This window comes from Artibeus jamaicensis, unplaced genomic scaffold (assembly GCF_021234435.1).
Source record: "Artibeus jamaicensis isolate MK-2021 breed Jamaican fruit bat unplaced genomic scaffold, CSHL_Jam_final scaffold_461, whole genome shotgun sequence".
Classification (NCBI taxonomy): Eukaryota; Metazoa; Chordata; class Mammalia; order Chiroptera; family Phyllostomidae; genus Artibeus; species Artibeus jamaicensis.
In genome coordinates, this window is record NW_026522045.1 from 13,422,752 (window position 1) to 13,450,698 (window position 27,947).

Below are 27,947 nucleotides of genomic sequence, written 5' to 3' on the forward strand. Positions count from 1 at the left end.
TCATGTGGAATATTTTGACCACCAGTCACAAAAGCTAGCGCCAGAAATGGGGATTAATTTGAATAGAAGAAACTACACTGTCAAAAACTATTTTGGAGGCATATTTGCATTATTTGAAAATGCTTCATTTCACTTACTTTTACCAGAAAGTATACAGAGGAATGTAGTTGGATTCCTATTGCTATTGTCATTTACAAGAACAGTATGATACCTAACTAATTCTCTTAATTTCTGAGCTATATACTGTTAATTTAACCTCCAGGATCCAAACCTAGGGCTGTTTCAGGTTAAGATAAGTTGGGAATACCTTTGTGATAATTTTGGGTAAAGCCACCCTTGCTGAGCAGGTTATCTCCCAGCAGTTATTGGGTCTAATGTGATAACCATATGTGTTATGGACTTCATTTTTTTTAACCTATACCTTTGTATTCTGACGAGGTCCTCTCAAGCCATGGGAAATACTTAGTTTGATGTATAAATGCAGCTTTCTTTGAAAACAGTAGAATTTGTATCATGTTTATACTTCTGTGAAATCACTAGGGTGGTTACGTTATATATTTAACATAAGTTTACACATGAAATTCCATGGCCCCAGTGAATATAAAAACTGCAACCTGAATCAGGTTATTTAGACCTAAATTTTTTTTCCCCCAGCAATTAAGATGAAGGTGTTCTTTTCAGATTTTGACACCACAACAAGATGTCATTTTTTGATAAAAAAATATTTTCAAATCCAGGCCTTTATCTTAGAAATTCTTTCCAATAGCAGTGGTGCTTAAAACTATCAATGGCAGAGAGGACCCTATAACTATACCAGCTAATTATTTTTTCTTTATCAGTGTATGAGATGTAGTGTCTATTGGTTACAGTGCAGTAGAAGTTTTTTAAAACAGTTCATATCCTAAATACTAATCTCAGTACTATCAAATTTTAAAATGTACTAAGTTAACTAAAATACACAAACACAAGAAAGGAATTCACAAACTTACTAGATGTGACATATACTATGTGGTAAATATTCATTGGCACACATTAGGAAACTAACATATCCTTAAGAAAGAGAAAACAGCCCCACTATAAGGAGAAGTTGTGTTTAAAAAGGAAAACAACAAGGCCAGTTAAACCTAGAAACTACAAGCTGACAGTTCTTTGCAGGCTGTTCAGTCTCCCTTTGATGCTGTTCATTGAACCAGAATGGGCAGCCTAGAGCACTGAAGGGTAACAAAGATAGGCAGGTTTGTTTGCCTTTTCTGATAGGATAGGCTGGTGGGACACTGAACACAACCCTTAGCCCTGTAGGGAAATGGCGGGAGATCCTGAGGAAGGTCAGGAATCTGTGTGTCAGTAGCAAAGTGGCACCTGGAGCTTCAAGGAAGCAAGGGTAAGAAAAGCAAAGCAAAATGTTAAGCACCTGACTGCACTTCTGCTGATTAAGGGCACACACCCCTTCAGGTGGTTGTAAATGGTCTTAGTGTTTGTAGGTATAAAAAGGCTGATCATAGTAATAATAAAGATGACAACAACAAAAATGGAGAATGTGGCTATAAAAGATGGTGAAAATAATAGGAGTTTCCTTTCTAGGGGTGAGGGCAGTGAGGGGATTATATTCTATGTCACCTCTCAGAGCAAGGCAATTACTGATTTTCTGCTGAATTCCAGAAAAGGAGATAGGGGCTTGACTTAGAGGTGAGTTGTAACTTGTTCTTCCTGTCCATCGCCCCATTTGTGCATGAGCAGGTCACAAGCCTCTCCCCAAGTTTCAAATACATCCTCTGAGGAGTCTAAAAGTTTAAAATTCAAGGAGCAGATGCTGGGTGTGCAGTGAAAAGGGCTGGAACAGGCTAGAGGGCATTCACTGCTCTGAGCAGTGCCTTGGGCTTCACCTAATTTTACCTCATTGAGGTTAATTTCACTCTGCAAACAGGCCTCTGCTTTCCCTTTCTCCATCTGAGAATATCTGACATCTTGCCACATACAGTGCTGCTGAGTAATTCCATCAGAAATTGTGTACATCGGCTCTAAACTGGGTTCAGAGGTACGACCATTAAACTTGGAGAATAGGAGACCGAGTTTCTTGAGAGAAGGACCCATGAAGGAGTGTTTGCTTGATGACTCAGCTTTTGACTTTCCTTGGACACCACTGGCTCTTGGCATGGTTCTGGTAAGAGATGGCCCATGGCGGGCCTTTTTCTTGCAGCCTAAATGGAAAGAGACACTGTTGGATTTGGCCCGAGCCCCACCACTGCCATCACTGGTATCTTCCCTTTGAGAGAATTCAGTGCTGCTGGTGGAAAAGCTTCTCCTTGGGTGTTGTCTATTTCCTAAGAGGTCAAGCACTTCATATCGAAAGCTGGAGATGTCCTGCTTTAATTCCTAGGGCAAGAGAGAAAACACATTATGTTAAGATGTACAATGTATATTTCAAAATAGGTATATTGGATATTCTTTGCAATGTTCCAGGTTTTGTCTAATAGCAAATCACAAAATATACAAACTACCCAAAAAATCTTACATTATTCCAGCACAAGAAAAACATGATAATTCCGTGGGCAGGGCTGGCCATTGGAAAAATTGTGCAATTGGTAAAGCTGATTTCAGAAACTCCCTATTAGGGGCACACCAACAGACTAATCGTTAGGATTAAAGAATTAGATTAGGGCACTGGATCTCATAGGCATAAACATCTTCATACAAAAGGTCTCCTGAACAGGAAAAGATTTTAGGACTCTTAAGGTTTGAAACTAGGGAAGTAAAATGTGTCAGGTAATGAGCCTGCTATTTTGAAAGAGGGGGCCCTGGTTATTCAAGTCCCTCTGAAGTGTCTTCTATTTAACTGGCTGCTCAGAAACTAGATTCCTTCTTTAAAAACCATCTTTTAAAAGTTTAAATCTGATTATGCCACTCTCCTGCTTAGAACTCTTTAGTAACTTCTCATTAACCTTAGAAAAATGTAGAAACTCCATATCATGAACTACAAAGTTTTTCAAGGACTGGTATCTGTGGATCTCTGTTTTCATCTCTTCCCACTCTCCCCAGGCTCTTTACTGTCTACCTGTATGAACATATTCCCTCTTGCCTCTGGTCCTTGGCCTGTGGCTATCCTGTCTGTCTAGAACACTCTTCTCCCCAACTTTCCTTTATCTGATTTCTTCTTCAAAGCTTAGCTTAAAAACCTGCCTTGACTCCTCAAATCCCAGCTGAGTATCCTTCCCCTCTGTGTCTCTGCAGCAGCCCATGTATATGTTATTAGAATACTCATTTGTCATCCTCTATTATTACTGGTTGTGTGTCACCCCATGAGAGTAGGGGCTGGTTATATCTTGCCAACCACTGTACCCCAGCAACCTAATGAAATGTTTGGCATATAGCAGGCCTTTAATAGATGAGTTATGTCTATGGATTAGGATAATGACCTTTTTCTATGTTCCTTAGAAAATATACATGTGTTCTAGGATAGGATTTCTCAACCACTTGACATGTTGACCTGGATAATTCTTTGTTGTGGTTGCTATCTGGTAAATTGTAGGATGTTTTGTAGCAACCCCAGCCTCTACCCACTAAATGCTAATAACATACATATCCAAGTGTGAAAAAATGTCTCCAGACATTGCCAAATGTATCCCAAGAAGCATAATTGCTCCTGATTGAAAGTCTCTGTTTTATGCTAATGTTAGTATTAGGAAAATTCTAATATTTAATGGTAGGCTTTCTTAAATTTTAGATATAATAATAGATTTTGTTGGTTTTTATATTTTATTTTAAATAAAGGCCTTTAACTCTCCAGGCATCTTCCCTTTGCCAACATGCTCCTCATCACACATTCTTACCACATCATTTAAAGTACTCAGTTTCCACACTGAGAAACACCGAGAATTTGAAAACAATGCATAGGGCAGATTCTTTTGTTCATAAAGCTGATTGTGGTGACAGATATTGGTAAAATCTCTCTTATATACTGAATAACAGACTGTTCTAAGAGAGAGAATAAAAATTATAGCTCATTTTGCTATATTAAAGGTGTTGAAATTCCATCACCAGAAACTTCAAACACTGTGAATATTAAATGATGCTTAAAATATGTAAAATGAGAAATTAAACCACCTCATGATTAAATTACCTTAAAATTTTCTTCTGTCAGTCCCTCATTTGTTTTGGAATTTCTTATCATAGCAGCCACATATCTTTTGACTAAATTCCTGATAACTTCCTGGAATTAGAAAAAAAAAAAAACACGAGGCATTTTCTTCTTGGGCTCTCAGTAAAATAAGGAACATACACAGGAACTAAACTCTGCCTAGATCTTTTTTGCAGTAGAAAATCATCCTAGGGTTTAATCTGCAAAATATCTAAGGAACTCACACAACTCCATACCAGAAAGAAAAACAATCCAATTAAAAAATGGGCAAAGGACCTGAACAGACACTTCTCCAAGGAGGATTATCAGAGGGGCCCAGAGACATATGAAAGGGTGTTCAGCATCACTAGCCATCAGAGAGATGCAAATTAAATGCAGAGAGATGCACACAGGTGAGAATGGCCATCATAAACAAATCAGCATCAACAAGTGTTGAGGTTGTGGAGATAAGGGAACCCTAGTACACTTTTGCTGGGAATGCAGATGGTGCAGCCACTGTGGAAAACAGTATGGAATTTCCTCAAAAACTAAAATGGAACTGCCTTTTGACCTGACAATTCCACTGCTGGGATTATATCCTAAGAATCCTGAAACACCACTTCATAAGAACCATGCACCCCAATGTTCATAGCAGCACTATTTAAAATAGACAAGTGTTGGAAATAGCCTAAGTGCACATCAGTGAATGAGTGGATAAAAAAGAAAGCAGCAGGCTTCTGGCCCTGATGGAGGAGTAGGCAGAAATGCTTAACTTCCCCACACAACCAAAAGAAGGATAAGAACTAATTAAAAACAAAAAAACCCAGAACTGCCAGAAAATCATTTGCATGGAAGTCCAACAACCAAGGAGTTAAAGAAACATTCATCCAGACTGGTAGGAGTGGTGGAAATGGGCAGCCAGGGCAGGGAGTATTAGTGGCAAGGTGGCTGACCACACATATAAGCAGGGAGGAACAAGGGAACAAGACAGACTGAAAACAAGGCTTCCAGCAAGGGAAACTAAGGACTCAAAACCCCTGGCCATAAAAAAATCAGCGGAGGTTGCAGTGGTAGGAAAAATGCCCAGTCTCACAGGAGAGTTCACTGGAGAGGCTCACAGGGTCCGGAAACATACACAAACCCACCTATCTGTGAATCAGCACCCAGAAGGGCACAATCCGCTTATGGTTAATAAGGAAAGTGACTGAAAGTGGGACAAGGGTGGAGCAAGTGGCATTGTTCCCTCTCTGACACCTCCCCCACAAATAGCACCACAATGCAGCAAAGAAGGTTGCCACACCCTGGTGAATACTGAAGGCTCCACCCCTTACCATGTAACAGATGTGCAGAGAGAAAGAAATATGGCCCAAATGAAAGAACAGATCAAAACTCCAGAAAAAGAACTAAGTGACAAGGAAATAGATAACCTATCTGATACAGAGTTCAAAAGCTGGTAATAGGACGCTCACAGAATTGATTGAGCCTGGTCACAAAATGAAAGAAGAAATGAAGTCTACACAAAGTGAAATAAAGTGAAATATACAGGGAACCAACAGTGAAGGGAAGGAAACTGGGACCCAAATCAGTGACCTGGAACAAAAGGAAGAAATAAGCATCCAACCGGAACAGAATGAAGAAACAAGAATTTTTTTAAAAATGAGGAGAGGCTTAGGAACCTCTGGGAAAACTTTAAGCATCCAAATTGTGTGGGTGCTGGAAGGAGATGAGGAAGATATTGAAAACTTATTTGAACCAATAATGAAGGAAAACTTCCTAAATCTGGTGAAGGAAATATACTTCCAGGAAGCTCAGAGAGTCCCAAAGAAATTGGACCCAAGGAGGAACACACCAAGACACATCATAATTAAGTTACCCAAGATTAAAGATAAGGAAAGAATCTTAAAACAGCCAGAGGAAGGGAGAGAGTTACCTACAAAGGAGTTCCCATAAGACTATCAGGTGATTTCTCAAAAGAAACCTTACAGGCAAGAAGGGGCTGGAAAGATGTATTCAAAGTCATGAAAGGCAAAGACCTACATCTAAGATTACTCTATCTAGCAAAGCTATCATTTAGAATGGAAGGATAGATAAAGTGCTTCTCAGATAAGGTCAAATTCAAGGAGTTCAACATCACTAAGCCCACATTATATGAAATGTGAAAGGGACTTATCTAAGAAATAGAAGATCAAAAACTATGAACAATAAAATGAAAACAAACTCAAAACTATCAACCACTGAACCTAAAAAACACAAACTAAGCAAACAAGTAGAACAGGAAAAGAATCACAGAAATGGAGATCACATGAAGGGTTATCACTTGGGGGGAGAGAGGGGAGTGAATCAAGAGGGGGTACAGGGACTTAGAAGAAAAATTGGTAGGCATGAAATAGGGGGAGGTTAAGAATAGTATAGGAAATGGAGAAGCTAAAGAACTTATATGTATGACCCATGGACATGAACTAATGGGGTGGGGAACATAGGAAAGTGGGAGGGGTGCAGGGAGGAGGGGCATAAAGGGGAGAAAAAATGGGACAACTGTAATATCATAATCAATAAAATATAGTTTTTCAAAAAGAAAGCAGAAAGAAGGAACTCCTATCCTTCACAGAAGCATGGATGGAACTGGAGAGCATTATGCTAAGTGAAATAAGCCAGGTGGTGAAAGTCAAATATATGATCTCACCTAAAGTGGAACCTAATCAACAAAGCAAACAAGTGAGCAAAATATAACCAGCGACACTGAAATTAAGAATAAACTGACAGTGACCAGAGGGGAGGCAGGAGGGCATAATGGGGGAAAGAAGGGGAAGAGTCAAGTCAAGGAATATGTATAAAGGACCCCTGAACAAAGATATTGGGGTTAGGGAGAGGATTGAACATAGAAGGTGGGGTGTGAGTTGGGCAGGAGAGTGTAATTGGGGAAAGGGGGGACTATTGTAACTGAACAATAAGTATTTTTAATTAAAAAAAAAGAAAATCCTACAGATGGAGGAAGATGGCAGCGACGTAGGACAAAGGATTTCGCTTCCCCCCACACACCGGAGAAAAACTGGGCTGATCTGCAGAGGAGTGCACCAGACAGCCAACAGGGATGCAGCATATAGGAAGGTAGGACTCCAGAAATTGGAGCAGACTCTGAATGACCAGAAGGTGAGGAGAGATGGCTACAGGTCAATAAGGTCCCAGGGAATGGCGCAGAGGCCGCAGGCCCTCCACGGGGCTGGGCCGCACCATACCAGGGCCTGGGTGGTCCACTTCAGTCTCTGGGAGCTGAAGGCTGGCTCTAGGACCTAGGGAGAGAGCCAGTCACCAGTTGGGCACAGTTTGAAAAAAACGCCAAGAGAAATCTGTTTGCTTGGAGTATCAGGGAGAGGACTGGTTATGAAGAAGCAAAACAGAGAGCTTTGTTTGATCACACGTGGAGTCTGTGGACTCTGGCTTGGAAGGATCCAGAGTTGCCTTTGCTATCCCACATAGCACTGGGAAGGGTTTGAGCCAAGGCCAGTGGGACCAGAGAAGCCTGGCCAGGAACACACATCCACACCCCAGGCCAGGACTGTGAATCCTGGGGAAAGTCTGCTTTCAGTGGGGCGCTGAGGAGAGGGTTTTGGAAGACCAATTGTGAGACCAGCTGAGTTCACCGAGAAAGGAGAGAAAGACAGCACTAATTGACCCTCAGACTGCTGCAGCTAGTGTAACCAGAAGAAAAGGATTGACCAGCTGGAAACCAAGAAGAGGGTTTTTTTTAAAAATAATCTTTTATTTTTTAACTTTATTATTGTTTTATCTTTCAATACTTTTACCTTCTCTCTTCTTGTTTCTTGTTTTATTCCTTCTTCCTTTCTTTCCAAACCTACCACTTTCTCCTCCTTTCTGCTGCCTTTTTTTCTTTTCTTTTTCTTGCTTTAGGACCCCCTCCCCACCAAAATGAGACAAAAGACTTGGAATGGCAAAAAGACCAGAGTTGGACTCAAAGAGGGGGCATCCCAACAGTAGAGACAGAGAGACAAAATTCACTTTGCTACAACAGAAAAACTACAAGTTACTGCATATTTAATTTTTTTTCATTATTAATACATTTATTATTTTAATAGTATCTCTGTATTCCTCTTCTTTCTGTATAGTCTTCTTTACCTTGGCTGGATATATTGTATCACTTGACAGGTTTACCCTGTCCCCTCAACCATAGTGTATTGCTAATTTACTGTCCTTTACTTCCCCTTGCCCAGTTAGCAAACTATTGAAAGTCCAATATTCCCTAATCTTGGTGTATCATAGATTCTGTTGTGTGATTGTTGCTCTAATATTATAAATAATAGTTGTTGCATGATATTGTAAATACTAAACAACACCCTCCCCCCAGATCTTAGCCAACTACATTATTGCCTGAACTATAATACTGCAGTGGTTGACTCTGTTCCCTCTCACACTATACCTATTTACCATCCCTTATTCTCACCTTACCTAAGAATTTGATCTCCCTCAACCTTACTCCTTTTTGGACCCAAATCACAAGCCTTCCCTCCCCAACAAAAGCCTTATCTTCCTTCCACTTGTTCTGAAAAGTGGATAGGTGGGTTGAAGATTACGACTGTCACTGTACATAGTTGGGGGAGCACCTACCTCTTCTCTACCGGCTGCTACTGTAAATATCATAAAATGTTCTCCTGCTGTCATAAACCAGTGTGCCTTCCCCTCCAACTGATCACAAACACACAAAAAAAGAATAGGTGGAAGCAGTGAACACCAGGATACCCAAAGGAAGAGGAAACCCAACAACAAAAAACCACCAACAGATAACAACAGAGGAAGGTGAAGGAGGGAGTAGAAACCACACAAAACTCAACCCAAGACCTATCTGGAAATACAACTAAACAGCGGAGAAACTTCCCAGGGCAAACAACTGAATAAGAGCAAAACAGAATCTTCAAAACCTTGTATATGCAGAAGAACTAGCTTAAATGCAACCCACACTCACCAGCACAGGAAATTAAAATGGGTAGGGGACAGAGGGACCATCAATTCACCAGCTGGTGGGAAGAACCCCCCCCCAAAAAAAAAGACCCAGAAACAACAAAAACTGAAAGAAAAACCCAGAGACAACGTTAAGGACGTTGTCCCAAGACCAACGATTTGGGGAGATCAAGGAGACTACACCACTGAATTTCACAGGTATTATGCCACGGAAGTACACACCATAAATCCAGGAACCCAGAAAAAAATCAATTTAAGAAGCTGAAGCTAACAAGAAGAGTCACAAACAATGGGAAGACAAAATCAACAACAACAACAAAAAACGCCCCAATGAAAGGAAAGGAAAAAGCCTCAGGAAGAATGCTAGATGAAATAGAGGCAAGTCAGCTATCAGATATTCAATTCAAAGCACTGGTTATCAGGAAGTTCAAAGAGCTCACAATGAGCTACCAGAAACTACAGGAGAGCTACAATGAACTCACTGCAAACTATATCAACATGAAAAAGGAAATAGAAACTATCAACAAGGGCCAAAAGAAAATGAAGAATACAATTTCAGAGCTGAAGAACACAGTAGAAGGTATCAAAAGCAGGATCAATGAGACAGAAGATCGGATTAGCGAGTTGGAGGACAAAGTAGAAAGAAATGCCCAGAAAGAGCAAGAAAAGGAAAAGACGTTCAAAAAGAATGAAGAGTGATTAAGAGAAATACAAGACAATATGAAAGGTAATAATATCTGAATAGGGGTGCCAGAAGGAGAAGAAGAAGAGCAAGGGATAGAAAATCTATTTGAAAAAGTAATGATGGAGAACTTCTCAAATATGATGAGACAAAAAGTCACACAAAACCAGGAAACACAGAAAGTCCCAATCAAGAGGAACCCAAAGAGACCCACTTCAATGCACAACATCATTAAAATGGCAAAATTTCAAGATAAAGAGAGAATTTTAAAGGCAACAAGGGAGAAAAAAGAAGTAACCTATAAGGGAGCCCCAATGACGTCAGCAACTAACTTCTCAATGGAAACACTCCAAGCAAGAAGAGAATGGCAAGAAATATTCCAAGTAATGAGAACCAGAGGCCTTCAACGAATGTTTACCTTATCTAGCAAGGCTCCCAATCAAGATAGAAGGCCAAATAAAGAGCTTCCAAGACAAAAGAAGTCTAAAAGAATTTCCTTTCACCAAACCAGTCCTACAAGAAATACTAAAAGGTCTGCTTTAAGAAAAGGAAGGAAAAGAGAGAGACAATGAGAAGCACAGGTATAAAAATGGCAATGAATAAGTACCTATCAATAATAACCTTAAATGTAAATGGCGAAATGCTCCAATCAAAAGACATACCATAGCTGAATGGATAAGAACATATGACCCACACATATGCTGCCTACAAGAGACACACCTCAGGACAAAAGACTTACACAGAGTAAAAGTGAGGGGCTGGAAACAAATTTTCCAAGCAAACAGCCAGGGAAGAAAAAGCTAGGGTAGCAATACTCATATGAGACAAAATAGACTTCAAAAAAAGGACCATAAAAAAAGACCCAGAAGGTCACTTCATAATACTCAAGGGAAGAATCCACCAAGAGAACATAAACATTGTAAATATATATGCATCCAACATAGGAGCACCCAAATATATAAAGAAAATCTTAGAAAATTTCAGGAAAGATATTGACAGCAACACAATTATAGTAGGGGATTTTAACACCCCACTATAAAAAATGGACAGATCTTCCAAACAAAATATCAACAAAGATATTGTGGAATTAAACAATGTTCTAGATGAAATAGACTTAACTGATATATATATAGAGCCCTTCATCACAAAGAAACTAAATACACATTGTTTTGAAATACACATGGAACATTTTCAAAGACAGACCACATGATAGGACACAAAACAAGCCTCAACAAATTTAAGAAAATTGAAATCATCTCGAGCATTTTCTCTGACCATAAGGGACTGAAACTGGAAACCAATCCCAAGAAAAAAGACCCCAAATATTCAAAATCATGGAGACTGAATAGCAAACTATTAAAGAACGAATGGGTCAAGAATGAAATTAGGGAAGAAGTCAAAAGTTCCTGGAAACAAATAAAAATGAACTCACAACAACCTAAAACTTATGGGACACAGCAAAGGCAGTCCCGAAAGGGAAGTTCATAGGAATACAGGCCTATCTAATAAAGATAGAAACATTTCAAACAAGCAAACTAACCCTACGCCTATAAGAACTCAAGGAACAACAACAAAGACAGCTAAGAGCAAATAGAAGGAAGGAAATAACCAAGATAAGAGCAGAATTAAATGACATAGAGACTAAAAGCACAATTCTAAGGATCAATGACACCAGGAACTGGTTTTCTGAAAAGATGAACAAAATTGAAAAGCCATTAAGCAGGCTCATCAAGAAAAGAAGAGAGAGGACCCAAATAAGCACAATCAGAAATGAAAGAGGGAAGGAGAGGAAGATGGCGATGGAGTAGGATGGAACGTACTCCAACTCCCGTACACGTGGGTGAAAAGCCTGGCTGAGCTACTGAGAAATAGTGTAATTAAGTAATAGATCCACAGCATTTATGAAGCTGGGAGAGCAACGATTGTGACGGGCGTTGAGGTTCAGTTTAGTGGCAGGTTAGTGGTGCATAGGGGAGTTGAGTGGAAACAGGAGCGGTGGCAGGGCTGGCGTTGCAGCCGGGCACCTCCGGTGCTACAGCAGCCACAGCAGGGCTGTGACCAGTGCAGGAGTCACCCCTCTCAGGAGTGGGGGGTACCAAGTGGCCCCGGTAGGCAACCAGCGGGGGTCAGCAGTGTTTTCCCTCCCTACCTCAGCAGCGCCAGGCAGAGGCCTGTGGGATTGAGTTTACACAGAGAGCAGAGAGCAACAAAAACAAAGGGCTGTGTTCATCTGTGAACTCTGGTTGCCAGCCCAGAAGAATTGAGAGGACTCTGTGGTTGCCAACCCTTGACAACTGAGGCGCATGGTTGCCACTGGTGTGGCTGGGGATTGGGCTGGCCTGAGAGGCAGGCTGTCTAGGGAGGCTTTATTATTATTATATATTTTTTGAAAGTGGACTGAGGTTCTCTCCTGCGACTGCTTGGCTTGCTTACCACCCAGCCTAGCAGCGAGGAAGTATTGCACCAGAGAGCAAGGGAACCAGGCAGCCTGGCAGGAGTGGGGGCGCTGCATCCCAGTCTGGTAGCCTTGATGGTGTGCGCTGGCAACACAGCCCACAGAGAGGTCCTGCTGTAACCAGAAAAACCAGTTTGGACAGTTTAAAACCAACAAGGGAAGTTTTTGTTTCTTTTGTTTTGTGGGGTTTTTTTTGTAATCTCATTTATTTTGAAATTTATTATTGCTTTATCTTTCAATACTTTGATCCTCTTCTTTCTTTTCTCCTGTTTTAGTCCTTCTTCCCAAACTTAATCGCTTTTTCCTCCCTTCTCCTGCCTTTTTTGTGCTGTTTTGTTTGTTGCTGCATACTTGTATTATTTTTTTTCATTATTCTCACTTCTTTTATATTCTAATAGTATCTTTGTATTCCTCCTCCTCCTGTATAGGCTTCTTAGTCTTGGCGGGTTATATCGTATTATCTGACAGGTCTCCTCTGTTCTTTCCTCCATGATGTATTTCTAATTATCTATACCTTACGCCTCTTGTTTTTCTTTAGCACACTACCCAAAGCTCTATACTCCCTATTCAGACTGATCTCATACAATCGGTCACAGGATTGTTACTCTAATACACTGTAAATAATAGCTGTTCTATATAACTGTAAACACTTCACAACTAATCTCCTAGATCTTGGCCCACTTTACAAGTTCCTGAATTCTATTACTGGAGTAATTAACTCTATTTGCTCACACAATACACCTATCTACTATTCTTTGCTCTCACCTTACCTCAAAATCTGACCGTCTTCAACCTCACTGTTTTCTAGTCCCAACTCACAAGCCTTCCCTCCCCAACAAGAGGCTTATCTTTTGTCCATCCTTTCATAAAAGTGGCAAGTTGGGTTGAAGATTATGGCTAACATTATATATAGTCCAAATATTGTCTATCTCTTCCATACCGGATGTGATTGTAACTATCATAAAATACTCTTCTGCTGTTTAAACCATTTTGCATCCCCCTCCAACAGATTACACACACACCAAAAAAGGAGTAGGTGAAAACAGAGAACATCAAGATACCTGCAGGAGCTTGCACCACTGAAATTCACAGGTATTCTACCTCAGAAGTTCACACCATAAACCCAGGGAGTCAGAACAGACCAATTGTAGAAGCTGAGGCTAACAAGAAGAGTCTCAAAAACAATGGGAAGACAAAGAAACAATCCCCAAATGAAAGAAAAGGAGAAATCATCACGAAGAATGTTAGATGAAATAGAGACAAATAAACTATCAGATATTGAATTCAAAGCACTGATTATCATGAATTTCAAAGAGCTCACAATGAGCTACCAGAAACTACAGGGGAGCTACAATGAACTCTCCGCAAACTATATCAACATGAAAAAGGAAATAGAAACTATCAGCAAGGGACAAGAGGAAATGAAGTATACAATTTCTGAATTGAAGGACACAGTAGAAAGTTTCAAAAATATAATTAGTGAAGCAGAAGATAGGATCAGCGAGTTGGAGGAAAAAGTAGAAAACATCTCGCAGAAAGAGCAAGAAAAAGAGGCTCAGAAAGAATGAAGAGGGATTAAGAGAAATGCAAGACAATATGAAACATAATAATATCCGAATAATAGGAATACCAGAAAAAGAAGAACAAGAACAAGGGATAGAAAACATATTTGAAAGAGTAATAAGAGAAAACTTCCCTAATTTGATGAGAGAAAAAGTCACACAAATCCAGGAATCACGGAGAGTCAAGAGGAACCCAAAGAGGCCCACTTCAAGACACAACACCATTAAAATGGCAAAATTCCAAGACAAAGAGAGAATCTTAAAGGCACCAAGGGAGAAAAAAGAAGTAACATATAAGGGAGCCCCAATAAGGTTAGCTACTGACTTCTCAATGGAAACACTTCAAGCAAGAAGAGAATGGCAAGAAATATTTCAAGTAATGAGAACCAGAGACCTTCAACAAATGTTACTTTATCCAGCAAGGCTCTCAATCAAGGTAGAAGGCCAAATAAAGATCTTCCAAGAAAAAAGATGTCTAAAAGATTATGCCTCCACCAAAACAACCCTACAAGAAATACTAAAAGAACTGCTTTAAGGAAAGGAAGGAAAAGAGAGAGACAATGAGAAGCACAGGTATAAAAATGGCAATGAATAAGTACCTATCAATAATAACCTTAAATGTAAATGGACGAAATGCTCCAATCAAAAGACATACCATAACTGAATGGATAAGAAAGAATGACCCACACATATGCTGCCTACAAGAGACCAACCTCAGGACAAAATATCACCACAGACTAAAAGTCAAAGGCCGGAAACAAATTTTCCAAGCAAATGGACAAGAAAAAAAAAGCTGGGGTAGCAATTCTCATATCAGACAAAATAGACTTCAAAAAAAGGGCCATAAAAAAAGACCCAGAAGGTCACTTCCTAATACTCAAGGAAAGAATCCACCAAGAATACTTTAACATTGTAAATATATATGCACCCAACATAGGAACACCCAAATATATAAGAAAAAATCTTACAGGACTTCAAGAAAGATATTGACAGCAACACAATTATAGTAGGGATTTTAACACCCCACTATCAAAAATGGACAGATCTTCCAAACAAATTATCGACAAAGATATTGGAGCATTAAACAACACCCTAGATGAAATGGACTTAACTGATATATATATATATAGAACCCTTGATCCCACAGAAGCTAAATACCCATTCTTTTCAAATGCACATGGAACATTTTCAAAGATGGACCACATGATAGGACACAAAACGAGCCTCAAAAATCAAGAAAATTGAAATCATACCAAGCATTTTCTTTGACCACAAAGGACTGAAATTGGAAACCAACCCCAAAGAAAAAAACCCAAAACACCCCAAATCATGGAGACTGAATGGTATGCTATTAAACAACGAATGGGTCAAGAATGAAATGAGGGAAGAAATCAAAAAGTTCCTGGAAACAAATGAAACGAACTCACAACAATCCAAAACTTATGGGACACAGCAAAGGCAGTCCTGAGAGGGAAGTTCATAGCAATACAGGCCCACCTAAAAAAGATAGAAACATTTCAAACGAACTACCTAACCCTATGCCTATAGGGACTCGAGGAACAACAACAAAGATACCCCAGAGTAAGTAGAAGGAAGGAAGTAACCGAGATCACAGCAGAACTAAATGACAGAAACTAAAAGCACAATTCTAAGGATCAATGATTCCAGGAGTTGGTTCTTTGAAAAAATAAAGAAAATAAGCCTTTAAGTAGGCTCATCAAGAAGAGAGAGGACACAAATAAACACAATAAAAAACGAAAGAGGAGAGATTACAACTTATACCACAGAAATAGAAGGGATTGTAAGAAATCACTATGAAGAACTGTATGCCAATAAATTTGAAAACCTAGGGGAAATGGACACATTTCTAGAAAAATACAATCTTCCAAAACTCAGTGAAAAAGAAGCAGAAAATCTAAACACACCATTAACAGCAAAAGAAATTGAAGCACTAATCAAAAAACTCCCATCAGTCATAATCCCTGGACCAGATGGTTTCACAGGAGAATTCTACAAAGCATTTAAGGAAGAGGTAACCCCTATTCTTCACAGACTATGCCAAAATATCCAAAAGAATGGAAAACTCCCAAACTCTTTTTATGAAACCAGCATCATCCTAATTCCAAAACCAGATAGGGACAAAACAATGAAAGAAAACTTCAGGCCAATATCGCTGATGAGCATAGATGCTAAAATCCCCAAGAAAATATAGGCAAATTGCATCCAACAATATATCCAAAAGATCATACACCATGACCAAGTGGGATTCATCCCAGGGATGCAAGGATAGTTCAATATTTGCAAATCAGTAAATGTAATACATCACATAAACAAAAGCAAAGACAAAAACCACATGATCATATCAATAGATGCAGAAAAAGCTTTTGATAAGGTACAACACCCATTTATGATAAAAAACAATCAGCAAAGTGGGAATACAGGGAGCATTCCTCAATATAATAAAGGCCATATATGAAAGACCTACAGCCAACCTCATACTGAACGGGCAAAAAGTAAAAGCTTTTCCACTAAGATCAGGAGCAAGACAAGGATGTCCCCTCTCACCACTCCTATTTAATATAGTATTGGAAATTTTAGCCACAGTGATCAGGCAAGAAAAGAAAAAAAGTCATCCAAATCAGAAAGGAGGTAAAAAAAACTGTCACTGTTTGCAGATGACGTGATAGTGTACATGGAAAATCCTACAGACGCTACCAAAAAACTGCTCAAACTAATTAATGAATTTGGCAAAACAGCAGGTTACAAAGTCAATATCCAGAAATCAAAGGCATTTTTGTATGCTAACATCAAAATAGCAGAAGCAGAAATCAAGGGAATGACCCCATTCGATATAGCAAAAAGAAAAATAAAGTATCTGGGAATAAACCTAACTAAGGAAGTAAAAGACCTGTATGCAGAAAATTAGAAAACACTGAAGAAAGAAATCAAGGAAGATTTCTTTGGAAGATTTCAAATAGAAATATATACCGTGTTCATGGATTGGAAGAATTAACATCATCAGAATGTCCATACTACCCAAAGCAATTTACAGATTCAATGCAATACCTATTAAAGTACCAATGGCATATTTCACAGACATAGAACAAACACTTTGAAAATTTATATGGGACCATAAGCGACCCTGAATAGCAGCTGCACTTTTGAGAAAAAAACAAAGTAGGAGGGATCACAATACCTGATATCAAATTGTATTACAAGGCCACTGTAATCAAATCAGCCTGGTACTGCCATAAAAAAGGAACATAGACCAATGGAACAGAACAGAGAGCACAGAAATCAACCCAACCCTCTTCAGTCAATTAATGTTCAAGAAAGGGGGCAGTAACATAAAATGGAGTAAAGATAGCCTCTTTAACAAATGGTGTTGTGAGAATTGGACAGCTACGTGCAAAAAAATGAAACTTGAGCACCAGCTTACACCATATACCAAAATATATTCAAGGTGGATAAAAGACTTAAATATAAGCCTTGAAACCATTAAAGTCCTAGAGGAGAACATTGGCAGGAAAATCTCAGATATTTCACACAGCAACTTTTTTATTGATATGTCCTTTAGAGCAAAGGGCATAAAAGAAAGAATAAACAAATGGGATATCATCAACATTAAAAGGTTTTGCACGGCAAAATAAAACAGTGTTAAAATAAAAAGAGATCCAACTGTATGGGAAAACATATTTTTCAATGATACCTCAGACAAGGGTTTTATCTCCAAAATATGCAAAGAACTTACATGACTCAACTCTAACCAGACAAGCAACCCAATTAGAAAGTGGGCAAAGGACTTGAACAGACATTTCTCCAAGGAGGACATACAGAAGATTCAGAGACACGTGAAAAGATGCTCAATATCACTAGCTATAAGAGAGATGCAAATTAAAACTACAATGAGATAACACTTTACACAGGTCAGAATGGCCGTCATAAACAAAGCAAGAAACAACAAATGTTGTAGAGGTTTTGAGGGAAAGGGGACCCTAATCCATTGTTCGTGGGATTGGGGACTGTTACAACCACTGTGGAAAACAGTATGGAATTTTCTAAAAAAACTAAAAATGGACCTGTCTTTTGATCCAGCAATTCCACTGCTGGGATTATATCCTAAGAACCCTAAAACACCAATCCAAAGGATCCTATGCACCCCAATGTTCATAGCAGCACAATTTACAATAGCCAAGAGCTGGAAGCAACCTAGGTTCCTGTCAGTAAATGAATGGACCAAAAAATTATGGTACATATACATAATGGAATTCTATGCAGCAGAAAGAAAGAAGGAGCTCCTACTTTTTGCAACAGCATGGATGGGACTGGAAAGCATTATACTGAGTGAAATAAGCCAAATGTTGAAAGACAAATATTATATGATCTCACTTTTAACAGGAAGCTAAACAATGAAACAAACAAGCATGCAAAATAAAAACAAAGATACTGAAATAGAGAACAAGGGGACAGCGACCAGAGGGGAGAGGGGAATGAATGTCAGGAGAAAAGGGGGAAGGATTTACAGGAACTAGCATAAAGTACACATGGACAACAACTAAGGGGAGTTGAAATTGGAGGGAGGTCGGGAGCACTGGAGTGGGGTGGGCTGGGATGGGAGTTTGAAACAGAAAACTGTACTTGAACAATAATTAAATAAATTTAAAAAAAGAAAGAAAGAAAATCCTAGGATCTGGCCATTTTCCCACAAACCCAGTTCATTCCATTGGCTAAATGAAGAATTATTATGTTTCCAAATTTCATGGCAGAGTGAGCCAACAAGATCAAATTTACAGAAAAAGAAAAATTTCTACCCAAGCATAAATTAAGCATGGATTCACGTTTATAGAATAATGAGAGCAAAATAATTCTTGACTGGTCATAGTCAATATCCTTTTACCATCAGACTGGATTGAACTTTAACCTGTCTAGTTAGTAAGATGAGAGTTTTTCTTTCTTTTATAAAGTTGAGAAAGTCATTCTTCGTTGTCATGAAATTTGCTGATTTTAATGTTCACTAATTACACAATCAAGATATTTTTCTTAGAGTCAATCTACATTTCTCCTTTAGGGGGATGGCCTCTTTTTACCTAGTTTTCTGAGAATGGCACACCCATGGTCACTATACTTTGTATTAGTAATGGTAATGATTACAGCTACCACTTAAATGCAATGTTTCACACACACACATGCTCATACATTCATACTCATCATTCAAATCTCATAATAATGCTGAGTTAAGTTTTATCATTCCAACTTTATAAATGAAGAAACTGAGGTTCAGTTGAGTTAAGTGACTTGTCCAAGGTCACATAACTGACCAAGAACTATTGTGCTTAGTCTCTGTGAGGAAGCTTTACCTGATAATGTTGATTCTGTATCAGGCTGTCAGTATGCTCTTCCTGTAATTAAAAACGGTCAGAGAAGTTACATCAGCAGTCTCTTAGCAACCCATCCCCCCCAAAGATTATTTCTAAGTATTTCGACTGGAGAAAGAAGGGAGTCCCTGCCTGAACCACGCCCTCCCCAACATTTTTAGGTTGGAGTGATTTTATGATATTTAAGATAGGGAGTGTCACAAAGGAGGAAAGGTAGAAAACAGTTTTGTTTTAAAAGAAACATAATTTTAAAAAGCCTTACTGTGAAGCTTCTCAAGTTGTGCCTTCTCCGTCTACCATCAGAGTCTTTTTTGGGGCAGAAGGTGTTATTAAACCAGTTACCAAGGTATAGAAATGACTTGGGGCTAGGGATGATGTTAAAAGGAGGTGGCAAAGTACCACCTTCATCAAAGTAACTCATCCAGAGCTTTGTCCTTGCAAATTTCCACTCAATATCTGCATGATCCTATGAAAAAGAGAAGTTCAAGGGTTTGGGATAGGAAACTCCAACATGCACCCATGTCACATTCTAAAAGTTCTACCTTACTTTCATAGAAGGCAATTTGTCAGTAGCTATAAAAATTCAAATTACACAAACTCTGGGATCCAGTAATCCTACTTGTAGATATTTATCTTATAAATATACTTATAAAAAGATGTATCACAGGGCTGTTCACTGTAGCATTGTAGTTTGTTAATAGCAAAACATCTGCCAACAACCTAAATATCCAACAGTGGGAGAATGGTTAAATAAATGATGTTATATCAACAAAATGTCTTACAATATAACTAATTAAAAATATGGGCCTGGCTGGTGTAGCTCATTGGATTGAGTATGGGCTGGTGAACCAACAGGTCTCTGGTTTGATTACCAGTCAGGGCACATTAACTGGGTTGTGGGCCAGGTCCCCAGTGTGAGGCGTGCAAGAGGCAACCACACATTGATGTTTCTCTCCCTCTTTCTCCTTTCCTTCCTGTCTCTCTAAAAATAAATAAATAAAAATAAATAAATAAATAGAATCTTAAAAAAATAAAAATATCTATGATCATTTTATATATAGAACATGTGTATGTGTATATGCATTTGTCTGTATATCTATAAGACCTCCAAGACCACTAAGTGAAAAAAGCAACATAAAGCACAATATACATTGTGTACAATGATCCCATTCATGAAAGTGAAAAAACCTTTATATTACGTGCTTACATGTCCTAGACAGGTATATACAAAACTTTTAACAATAGTTATTATTTTTTATATTTTTAAAAAAATTTTTAATTGATTATGCTGTTACAGTTGTTCTATTCCCCCCCTTCATTCCCCTCCACTCTACCTCCCCGGCCCCACCATTACCCCCCCTTTAGTTTATGTCCATGTGTCTCAAGTTCTTTAGACTCTATGTTTCCCATGCTATTCTTGCCCCCCCCATCTATTTTCTATCTACTGTCTATGCTACTTATTTTCTGTACCTTCTCTCCTCTTCTCCTCTTCCCACTCCCCTGTTGCTAACCCTCCTTGAGATCTTCATTTCTATGTTTCCACTCCTGATCTAGCTGTCCTTTTAGTTTGCTTTTGTTTTAGGTGTGGTTGTTAATAACTGTGAGTTTGTTGTCCTTTCACTATTCATGTTTCTTTAACTTCTTTTTCTTAGATAAGTCCCTTTAACATTTCATATAATAAGGGCTTGGTGATGATGAACTCCTTGAATTTGATCTTATCTGAGAAGCACTTTATCTGTCCTTCCATTCTAAATGAAAGTTTTGCTGGATAGAGCAATCTTGGTTGTAGGGCTTTGGATTTCATGACTTGGAATACCTCTTTCCAGCCCCTTCTTGCCTGTAAGGTCTCTTTTGAGAAATTGGCTGACAGTCTGATTGGAACTCCTTTGTAGGTGACTGTCCCCTTATGTCTTGCTGCTTCTAGGATTCTCTCCATTTGAATCTTGGCTAATGTAATTATGATGTGCCTTGGTGTGTTCCTTCTTGGGTCCAACTTCTTTGGGACTCTCTGAGCTTTCTGGATTTCCTGGAAGTCTATTTCCTTTGCCAGATTGGGGAAATTCTCCTTTATTATTTGTTCAAATAAGTTTTCCACTGGTGGCTGTGCCTTTCCCCCTTCTAGTACTCCTATAATTCGGATGTTGGAGTGTTTAAAGATGTCCTGGAGGTTCCTAAGACTCTCCTCATTTCTTTGAATTCTTGCTTCCTGACTCTTTTCTGTTTGGCCATTATTTGCTTTCTTTTGGTCCACTCTATTGATTTGAGTCCCAGTTTCCTTTTCATTGCTCTTGGTTTCCTGTGCAATTCCATTCATTTCAATTAGTTTTGCCTTCATATATTTGTCTAATTTGTGGCTATAATCAACCAGTTCTGTGAGGATCCTGATGACCAGTGTTTTAAACTGTGCATCTGAGAGTTTTGCTATTTCTTCATTGCTTAGATTTATAGGCTCTGGGGCTTTGAGATCTTCTTGAGCCATTTTTTGGTCTGTTCGTGCCCTTTATGTGTGAGGAGCGGAGCCTTGGACTACCAGGTCGCTGGGTTGTGAAGCTGTATGTGGGGGCGTGGTCAGAGCAGGGAAACGGTGGCACCCTCTGCTGTTTCGTGCTGCTGGGTGAGGAGCACAGGCTTTGGTGGTTCACCTGGGCCGGGCCAACCAGAGTTGCTGGGTTATGACGCTGTATGTGGAGGTGGGGTTAGAGCAGGGAAATGGCGGTGCCCTCCCTGCTGCTTGCCGCAGGGACCGGCTGTGTCCCGGTCCAACCGCCCACTCCCTCGTTTGTCTATCCGCGCACCAATACGGGACCATAGTCAACCCGCAGCCCTGCTCCCTGGCTGTTTCCCCGCGGTTGCTCGCTTGGTGGCTCACGTGGTCTCTCACTAGGTCCAACCCTGCGCCTGGATTCTGCGCACCTGAGTCCGTCAGACAGAGTTTTCCTGTGCAACCCCACTCCACCAGCTGCTGGTTTCGCCCCTTACTGGTCAGGCTGAAGAATTTGTTGTTAACAGACTTCTGAAAAGTTCAATTTTCTGTGTTCTGGCTGTTTTTTCTGTTGCTAATAGTTAGTTGTCTCTAAACTTGGTTGTGTGAGAAGGCACGGCTTATCCACATATGCCTCCATCTTGGCGGAAGTCCTTTTCTAACATGGTTGACAAACTATACACTAGAGATTTCTCCAAACTTCTCCCTATTATTCAGTTAAAAAGTATGTATTTAAGTAGCCACTGTGTGTCCCACATTTCTCTAGACACCAGGGAAATATAAAGAAAACCCAAGCCAAAGTCCTTATCATCATGTAACTTCAGTCTACAAAGGTAGAAATATTTTGAAACAATTACAGTAAGAGTAGACTAACTATGGCCTGCAGGCTGAATATGTCCTGCCCCATGGTTTTGCATAGCCTGCAAGCTAAGAATGGTTGTTACATTTTTAACTATTTGAAAAAAATTGAAGTAGAATAATATTTTGACACTTAAAAATTACGTGTATTTCAAATTTCAGTGCCCTTAAATAAAGTTTTGTTAGCACACAGTCACATCCATTGTTTATGTATTTTCAATGACTTATTTCATTGTTGCAAAAGCAGAATTAGAAAGAATTACAGAGATCTAGAGTCCTCAGAGCGTAAAATATTCACCATCCACCCATTACAGAAAAACTTTACCAACTTCAGAACAAGAGAAAAATAAGGTTCGGCTTGGTCCACTTTGTCAGTAGCTCTGTCATCACACATACATATAAAAATTTCATTAATTTGTTTATTCATTAGACATTAAGTGAGAGCCTACTATGTGTCACACAGTATATCCTAGTTAAGGATAAGGGACTTTAGCATAAAGTGTTTATGCATTGGTTAGTTTTCTTATACAAAATATATGAAATAAGGCATCAAGAGCAAAGCCTTGTGGCATAACCATCTGGAGAGTCCATGGGGTGATGAAAACTTCTCTGCACCTCCAGTAATCTTTAAGGTTAGGCCAATAGAAACTTTGATGGAGTAAGTTAAGGGGATTCTAATTTTGGTAGTTCAGATCTTCTTTAATAATTGGTGTTAACTATCTAATAAATGAGGAGGCCTGCAATACTTTTTTTCTTTCACTATCAGGGATTCCTAATAAGCCACATTTATAAAGAGCAGCTTTAAGAAAAACATATTTCTCATCAATCCTTTGTGATTGGTTCACAATTTTATAGGCCCAGGACTTCTGTAAGTTCAAACACCCAGGGGAAATTGAGAAAGCAAAATTCTGTGAGGGGAAAAAAGGAGAATAAGGAAGAGATAAATACAATTACTTTTACTCCTAGATCTTCTCTTTTTTCCTCTTTTAAACAAAAGGAGGTTTACCTTGACAACTGAGATCATGTAATTTTACTGTCGGATCTCAAGTAAAAGGTGGAGGAATGCAGTGAGTTGTAACATCTGAGGCTCCTTCTGGGTATTGTGACTTCTGTGTTGTGGCTAGAGGATACTTCCTGGCCCATGCTGTCTCTCATGTTGAGCCAAGCTAAAACACAGGGCTCCAGGGACCACAGGGAGGGAGAGAGACCTTATTAATGTTAACCACTCAGCACTTATATTTAGGTTCTAATCCTCAAGCTGCTATGAAATTAAAGAACATTAGTATTACTTAGCTTTTCAGTCAACTGATTCCTGATGCCCAGACAAGGATAATGGGAATAAGACAGAAGTCAATAATCATATCCCCCAACTATGAACTGTGGGCCATGGGCAGTTGACTTGTCCACAGATATTATTTGTAACCTATGAATAGAACATTCAGACACTGATCCATAGGAAGACCAGGTCTTCCACAATGAACAGTTCTTCCTGGGGCTCAGCTCTGAAATCTTTCAAAATATAAACACAGTCATTTCTATCTCCCAATTGTCCATTGACAGTTGTTGTTTTATGTAGGAGTTAAAGGAAACTTTGGCTTCAGGACTGTTGTATAGACCTGACCCTTTGCAAAACTGTGATGATGGTGACATTTTCATCCAGTGCCTTCAATCCCTTTTTCTTGTTGGTGTTGCCTCTCCAGTCTTCTCAAACTCCAATTCCTTTATGGTACCTCTTTACTTGCTTGGCCTCATAGGAAAACTTGATCAGTAAGCTATTGGACTCATTTATATCTAGTCATAAGTGAGCTACTCCCAGCTCAAAACATATTTGTAATATAACTGGGAACAATGTCTTAAGGGGAGGGATTTCTAGGACCATGGGAAGATCTTTATAAATCTTCAGAGATTTTATACTAAATTTTATGTGTGTTTGCTCACATATGCACTTTTTGTTCATGATCATCAGATTATCAAAGCAATAAGAAACCCAAAAGGTTAAGGATAGTCTTAAGGTAAAGAAATGAAATGAAAATAGCAATATTTGAAACTGTAGTTCCATGACTGTAGACCCGGTGAGAACAAGGACTGAATCTTGTTCACCTGTCAGCTATTGCATCCCCAGTGCCAAGAATAGGATGTGTGGTATAGAGCAGTCTCTCAATAAATACAGGGTGATTAAAAATAGGCTAACATTTTTTCATATGGAACATAATACAATAGTTAAATAATAACACAGGGATAAACTCTGTGTTACACATACTGACAACATTAAACCTACTGTTGTCTACTGTGTTAAACTCAATCATTTATCTGTCCAAGAGATATTTATTGTTAAGTGAATAGATGGAAGAATAAAGGGCATCCACCAGCAGATGGGCAGAAGTATTCTTTGGACATTAGGCCTTCTGCTCACTTGCATAGTTGGTCCTGTTTTCATTTGAGTTACCCAAGGTAGAGTTTCGATGGCAACTACTGATGTTTCTAATGCCCATCCAGGACAGGTGAACCCAAAATTCAGAGAAGCAGCATAGATATCTATCTGCTCTGTTTGGTTGCCCTTTGGCACAGGCAAAGAAAACCTACTTCCTTGCATTTGTCTTCTTCTCATTTCCCACCTGCATCTTTGTCGGTGACCAAAGTCATCAAAGGCTGCTGCTGCTGTTGCTGTTGGAAGCAGAGGCTGCTGGTCAGCTGAGACCTACCAAAGTATATCCTCAGTATTTTGAGCTTTCATCCCTAGCAGAGTCAGGCTCTCAAAACAGCTTGCCTACAAACCCATGAGTTAGCATCTATGCAAAATGACAAAAAGAATCCATTTTTGTGTCAGACCACTAGAGGGAGGGCCAGACCAGGCCCAGACAGGGTGCCGAGGTCTCTGAAGAGTCAGCCTTTGGTGTCCCCTGCTGCCTTTGCAGAGAAAATGCTTGTCAGTCCTCTGCCAAAAGTGGAGGGTGAATATTCATTTGCTGGTGAAGATACAATTTCATGAGAGGCTTTGAGCAAGTGAAAACTGTCTGGGAAGGAACAGAGAGATAAGAGGTCCCAAAGCAGGATGAGTAAATTGAATAAGGAGTTCTTATCACACAAATGAGTTTGGTAGCTCTGGACTTTGTACCCTCTGTGGGTGTAGTGATTTCGGGTGGGTTGTCTGTTCCTTTGGGGAGGCTGGGAGTATTAAGGACACCAAAGGAGATACTTTAAATTGGAAGTCTGGTGGGCACACTAAGGATAAAAAGAGGACTAGTGGGCGTGTGGGTGTGTGGGTGGTGGTGGAGAATCTCAGCTCAGGAAAAGAAAGAACGTATGCTAGGGACCTTGTAGTGAAGTGCATATCAGATGCTTCTTGGCTTCGGAGTAAGTGTCTACGTGATAAATACCATGGTTCTGGGCATGGGTCTTGGGTTTAGACTACCTCAGTTCAAATCCAGGTTCCACTTTCTAGCATATGAAATCAGTAAACTGGAGTTTAAATAGAGTGCTGTAATATAGTATATTACTCTGGCTTTTCTCCTACCTCTCTGGTTTTTATTTCTCAGTCCCTTTGGTCAGTCTATCCTGTTTTCCCAACTTCTACACATTAAAGTGCCCTGGGTCTCATTTTTGGATGTATTCTTTTTCCTATACACACTCACTCCCTTAGTGATCTCACCTAGTCCTATGGCTTCAAACACTATGCTGGTGGCTTCCAAATCTCTAGCTCTAGTCTGGACCTCCCCTCTAGACCTGTAGGACCACTGCCTAATCCACAGCTGTGCTCGGATATGTAATAGGCATTTCCAACATAACATGTGTAAAAGTCAACTTTAGATCTCTGCTTTCCCCACATCCTGCTTCCTCCACACTCCTCCTAACTCAGTAAGGGATAACTCTAAGCATCCAGCTACTCAGGCCCAAAATCTTGGTGTTATCCTTGCCTCTTCTATTTTATCCACATTACACATCTGATCCCTTGGCAAATTGAATCTATCTTCAAAATATACCTAGAATCACACTACTTTTCATCACATCCATCATGACTACCCTAGTCTAATCTACCATTAGCTCTTGTCTAGTTAATGAAACGATCTCATAATTTGTCTATCTGTATTTGCCCCTGAATCATTTAATCTTTCCTCAGTCAGCCACAGCAATCTTACTAAAATGAAAGTTAAATCATGTACCTCCTCTGTTCAAAACACTGCCATGGCTCTTCATTTCACTCAGAGTGCAAGCTAAAGTATTTACAAAGGTCTATCATTCCCTACTTGATCTTTCCCTTACCCCATTACCTCTCTAACCTAAACTCTTACTTCTGTCCCTTTGTTTATTGTACTTCAGTCACAGTGTCCTTTTAGAGGTTGAATTTAAGGTGTCAGCATAACTGAGCTTGTGTCTAGAGGTTCTGGAGAAGAATATACTTTCAAGTTCATTTCCATTTTTGACAGGATTCATTTCTTTGTGGTAGGAGGACTGAGACCTGTACTTCTTTGCAGGCTGTCCGCTGAGGACACTCTCATGACCTCAAGGCAGCACACATTTTTAGGTTATCTAGTTCTTTATTATTATTATTTTATGTAAATGGAGTTTTACATTAATTACGCTTTGGGGGTTTATGGCTCTCTCTATCTTGAAGCCTGCAATGGCATGTCAAATCCTCCTTGTGCTTGGTACCTCTGACAGTCTCTTCTGCTCCCAGCTCAAGAAAACTCTGCTTTTAAGGGACTCATGTCATTAGATTAGGCCCGCCTGGATAATTTCCTTGATTAGTAACCTTAATTACATCTGCAAAATCCAACATAATCACAAGTGTGCTAGCTCATCATATTCATAGTCCTGAAAATTGAAATGGTAAATCTTGGGAGAACATTTTAGGATTCTGCCTGCCACAGTGGTATTCATATTGTTTAAGAAACTAACCCATAAGAATGTATGCCAGCAGTAGCACTGGAACAGGGGTATGGCAAATATCTGCAGTTCCCTTATTACCCTTCACTTTCTGGAGTTTGGGGTAGTCTTGGGACACCCCAAAGAGAAAATCTGAAGTGGCAACCACTTACCAACTGGTTTGGAAGTATTTTACTATTTTAACAAGTGGGTGCCCTATCGGTGCATAGCACTAGGTTATCTGCCTGGTTAGAGGGTTACAAATCATTGTGTAGTGCAGGGGTGTCAAATTCATTCTCACCAGGGGCCACATCAACCTCATGGTTGCATTCAAAGGGCAGAATGTAATTTTAAGACTGTATAAATATAACTACTCCTTAATTTGGGGCAAGGAGCTCAGTGCTGCCACTGGTTGGAAACAAAGTGCTGGGCTGGAGAAAACAAGGTAGAGGGCTGGATTCAGCCCATGGACCTTGTGTTTGCCACTTATGGTGTAGTGTATGAAGTACTGCCTTCTTCTCTTTGTTTTGAGAGGCTGAGATTGGTCCCAGATAACTGGGTTAGGGTGGGAAGACCACCTTC

The 27,947-nt window shown here is 39.5% G+C and overlaps 1 protein-coding gene across 1 annotated transcript in view; it reads right to left on the reverse strand.

Moving 5' to 3' along the window:
* Window positions 1-1,680: 1,680 nt before the first annotated feature.
* The window catches only part of TRPC5 (transient receptor potential cation channel subfamily C member 5), a 158,236-nt gene continuing 131,969 nt past the window's right edge, over window positions 1,681-27,947 (reverse strand). The window contains exons 7-10 of the mRNA XM_053657523.1: window positions 19,425-19,628; window positions 19,145-19,186; window positions 4,118-4,207; window positions 1,681-2,373 (exon numbers count right to left, since the gene is read on the reverse strand). Coding sequence (XP_053513498.1) covers window positions 1,681-2,373; window positions 4,118-4,207; window positions 19,145-19,186; window positions 19,425-19,628 — 1,029 coding nt within the window. The remainder of the gene's footprint in view (window positions 2,374-4,117; window positions 4,208-19,144; window positions 19,187-19,424; window positions 19,629-27,947) is intronic.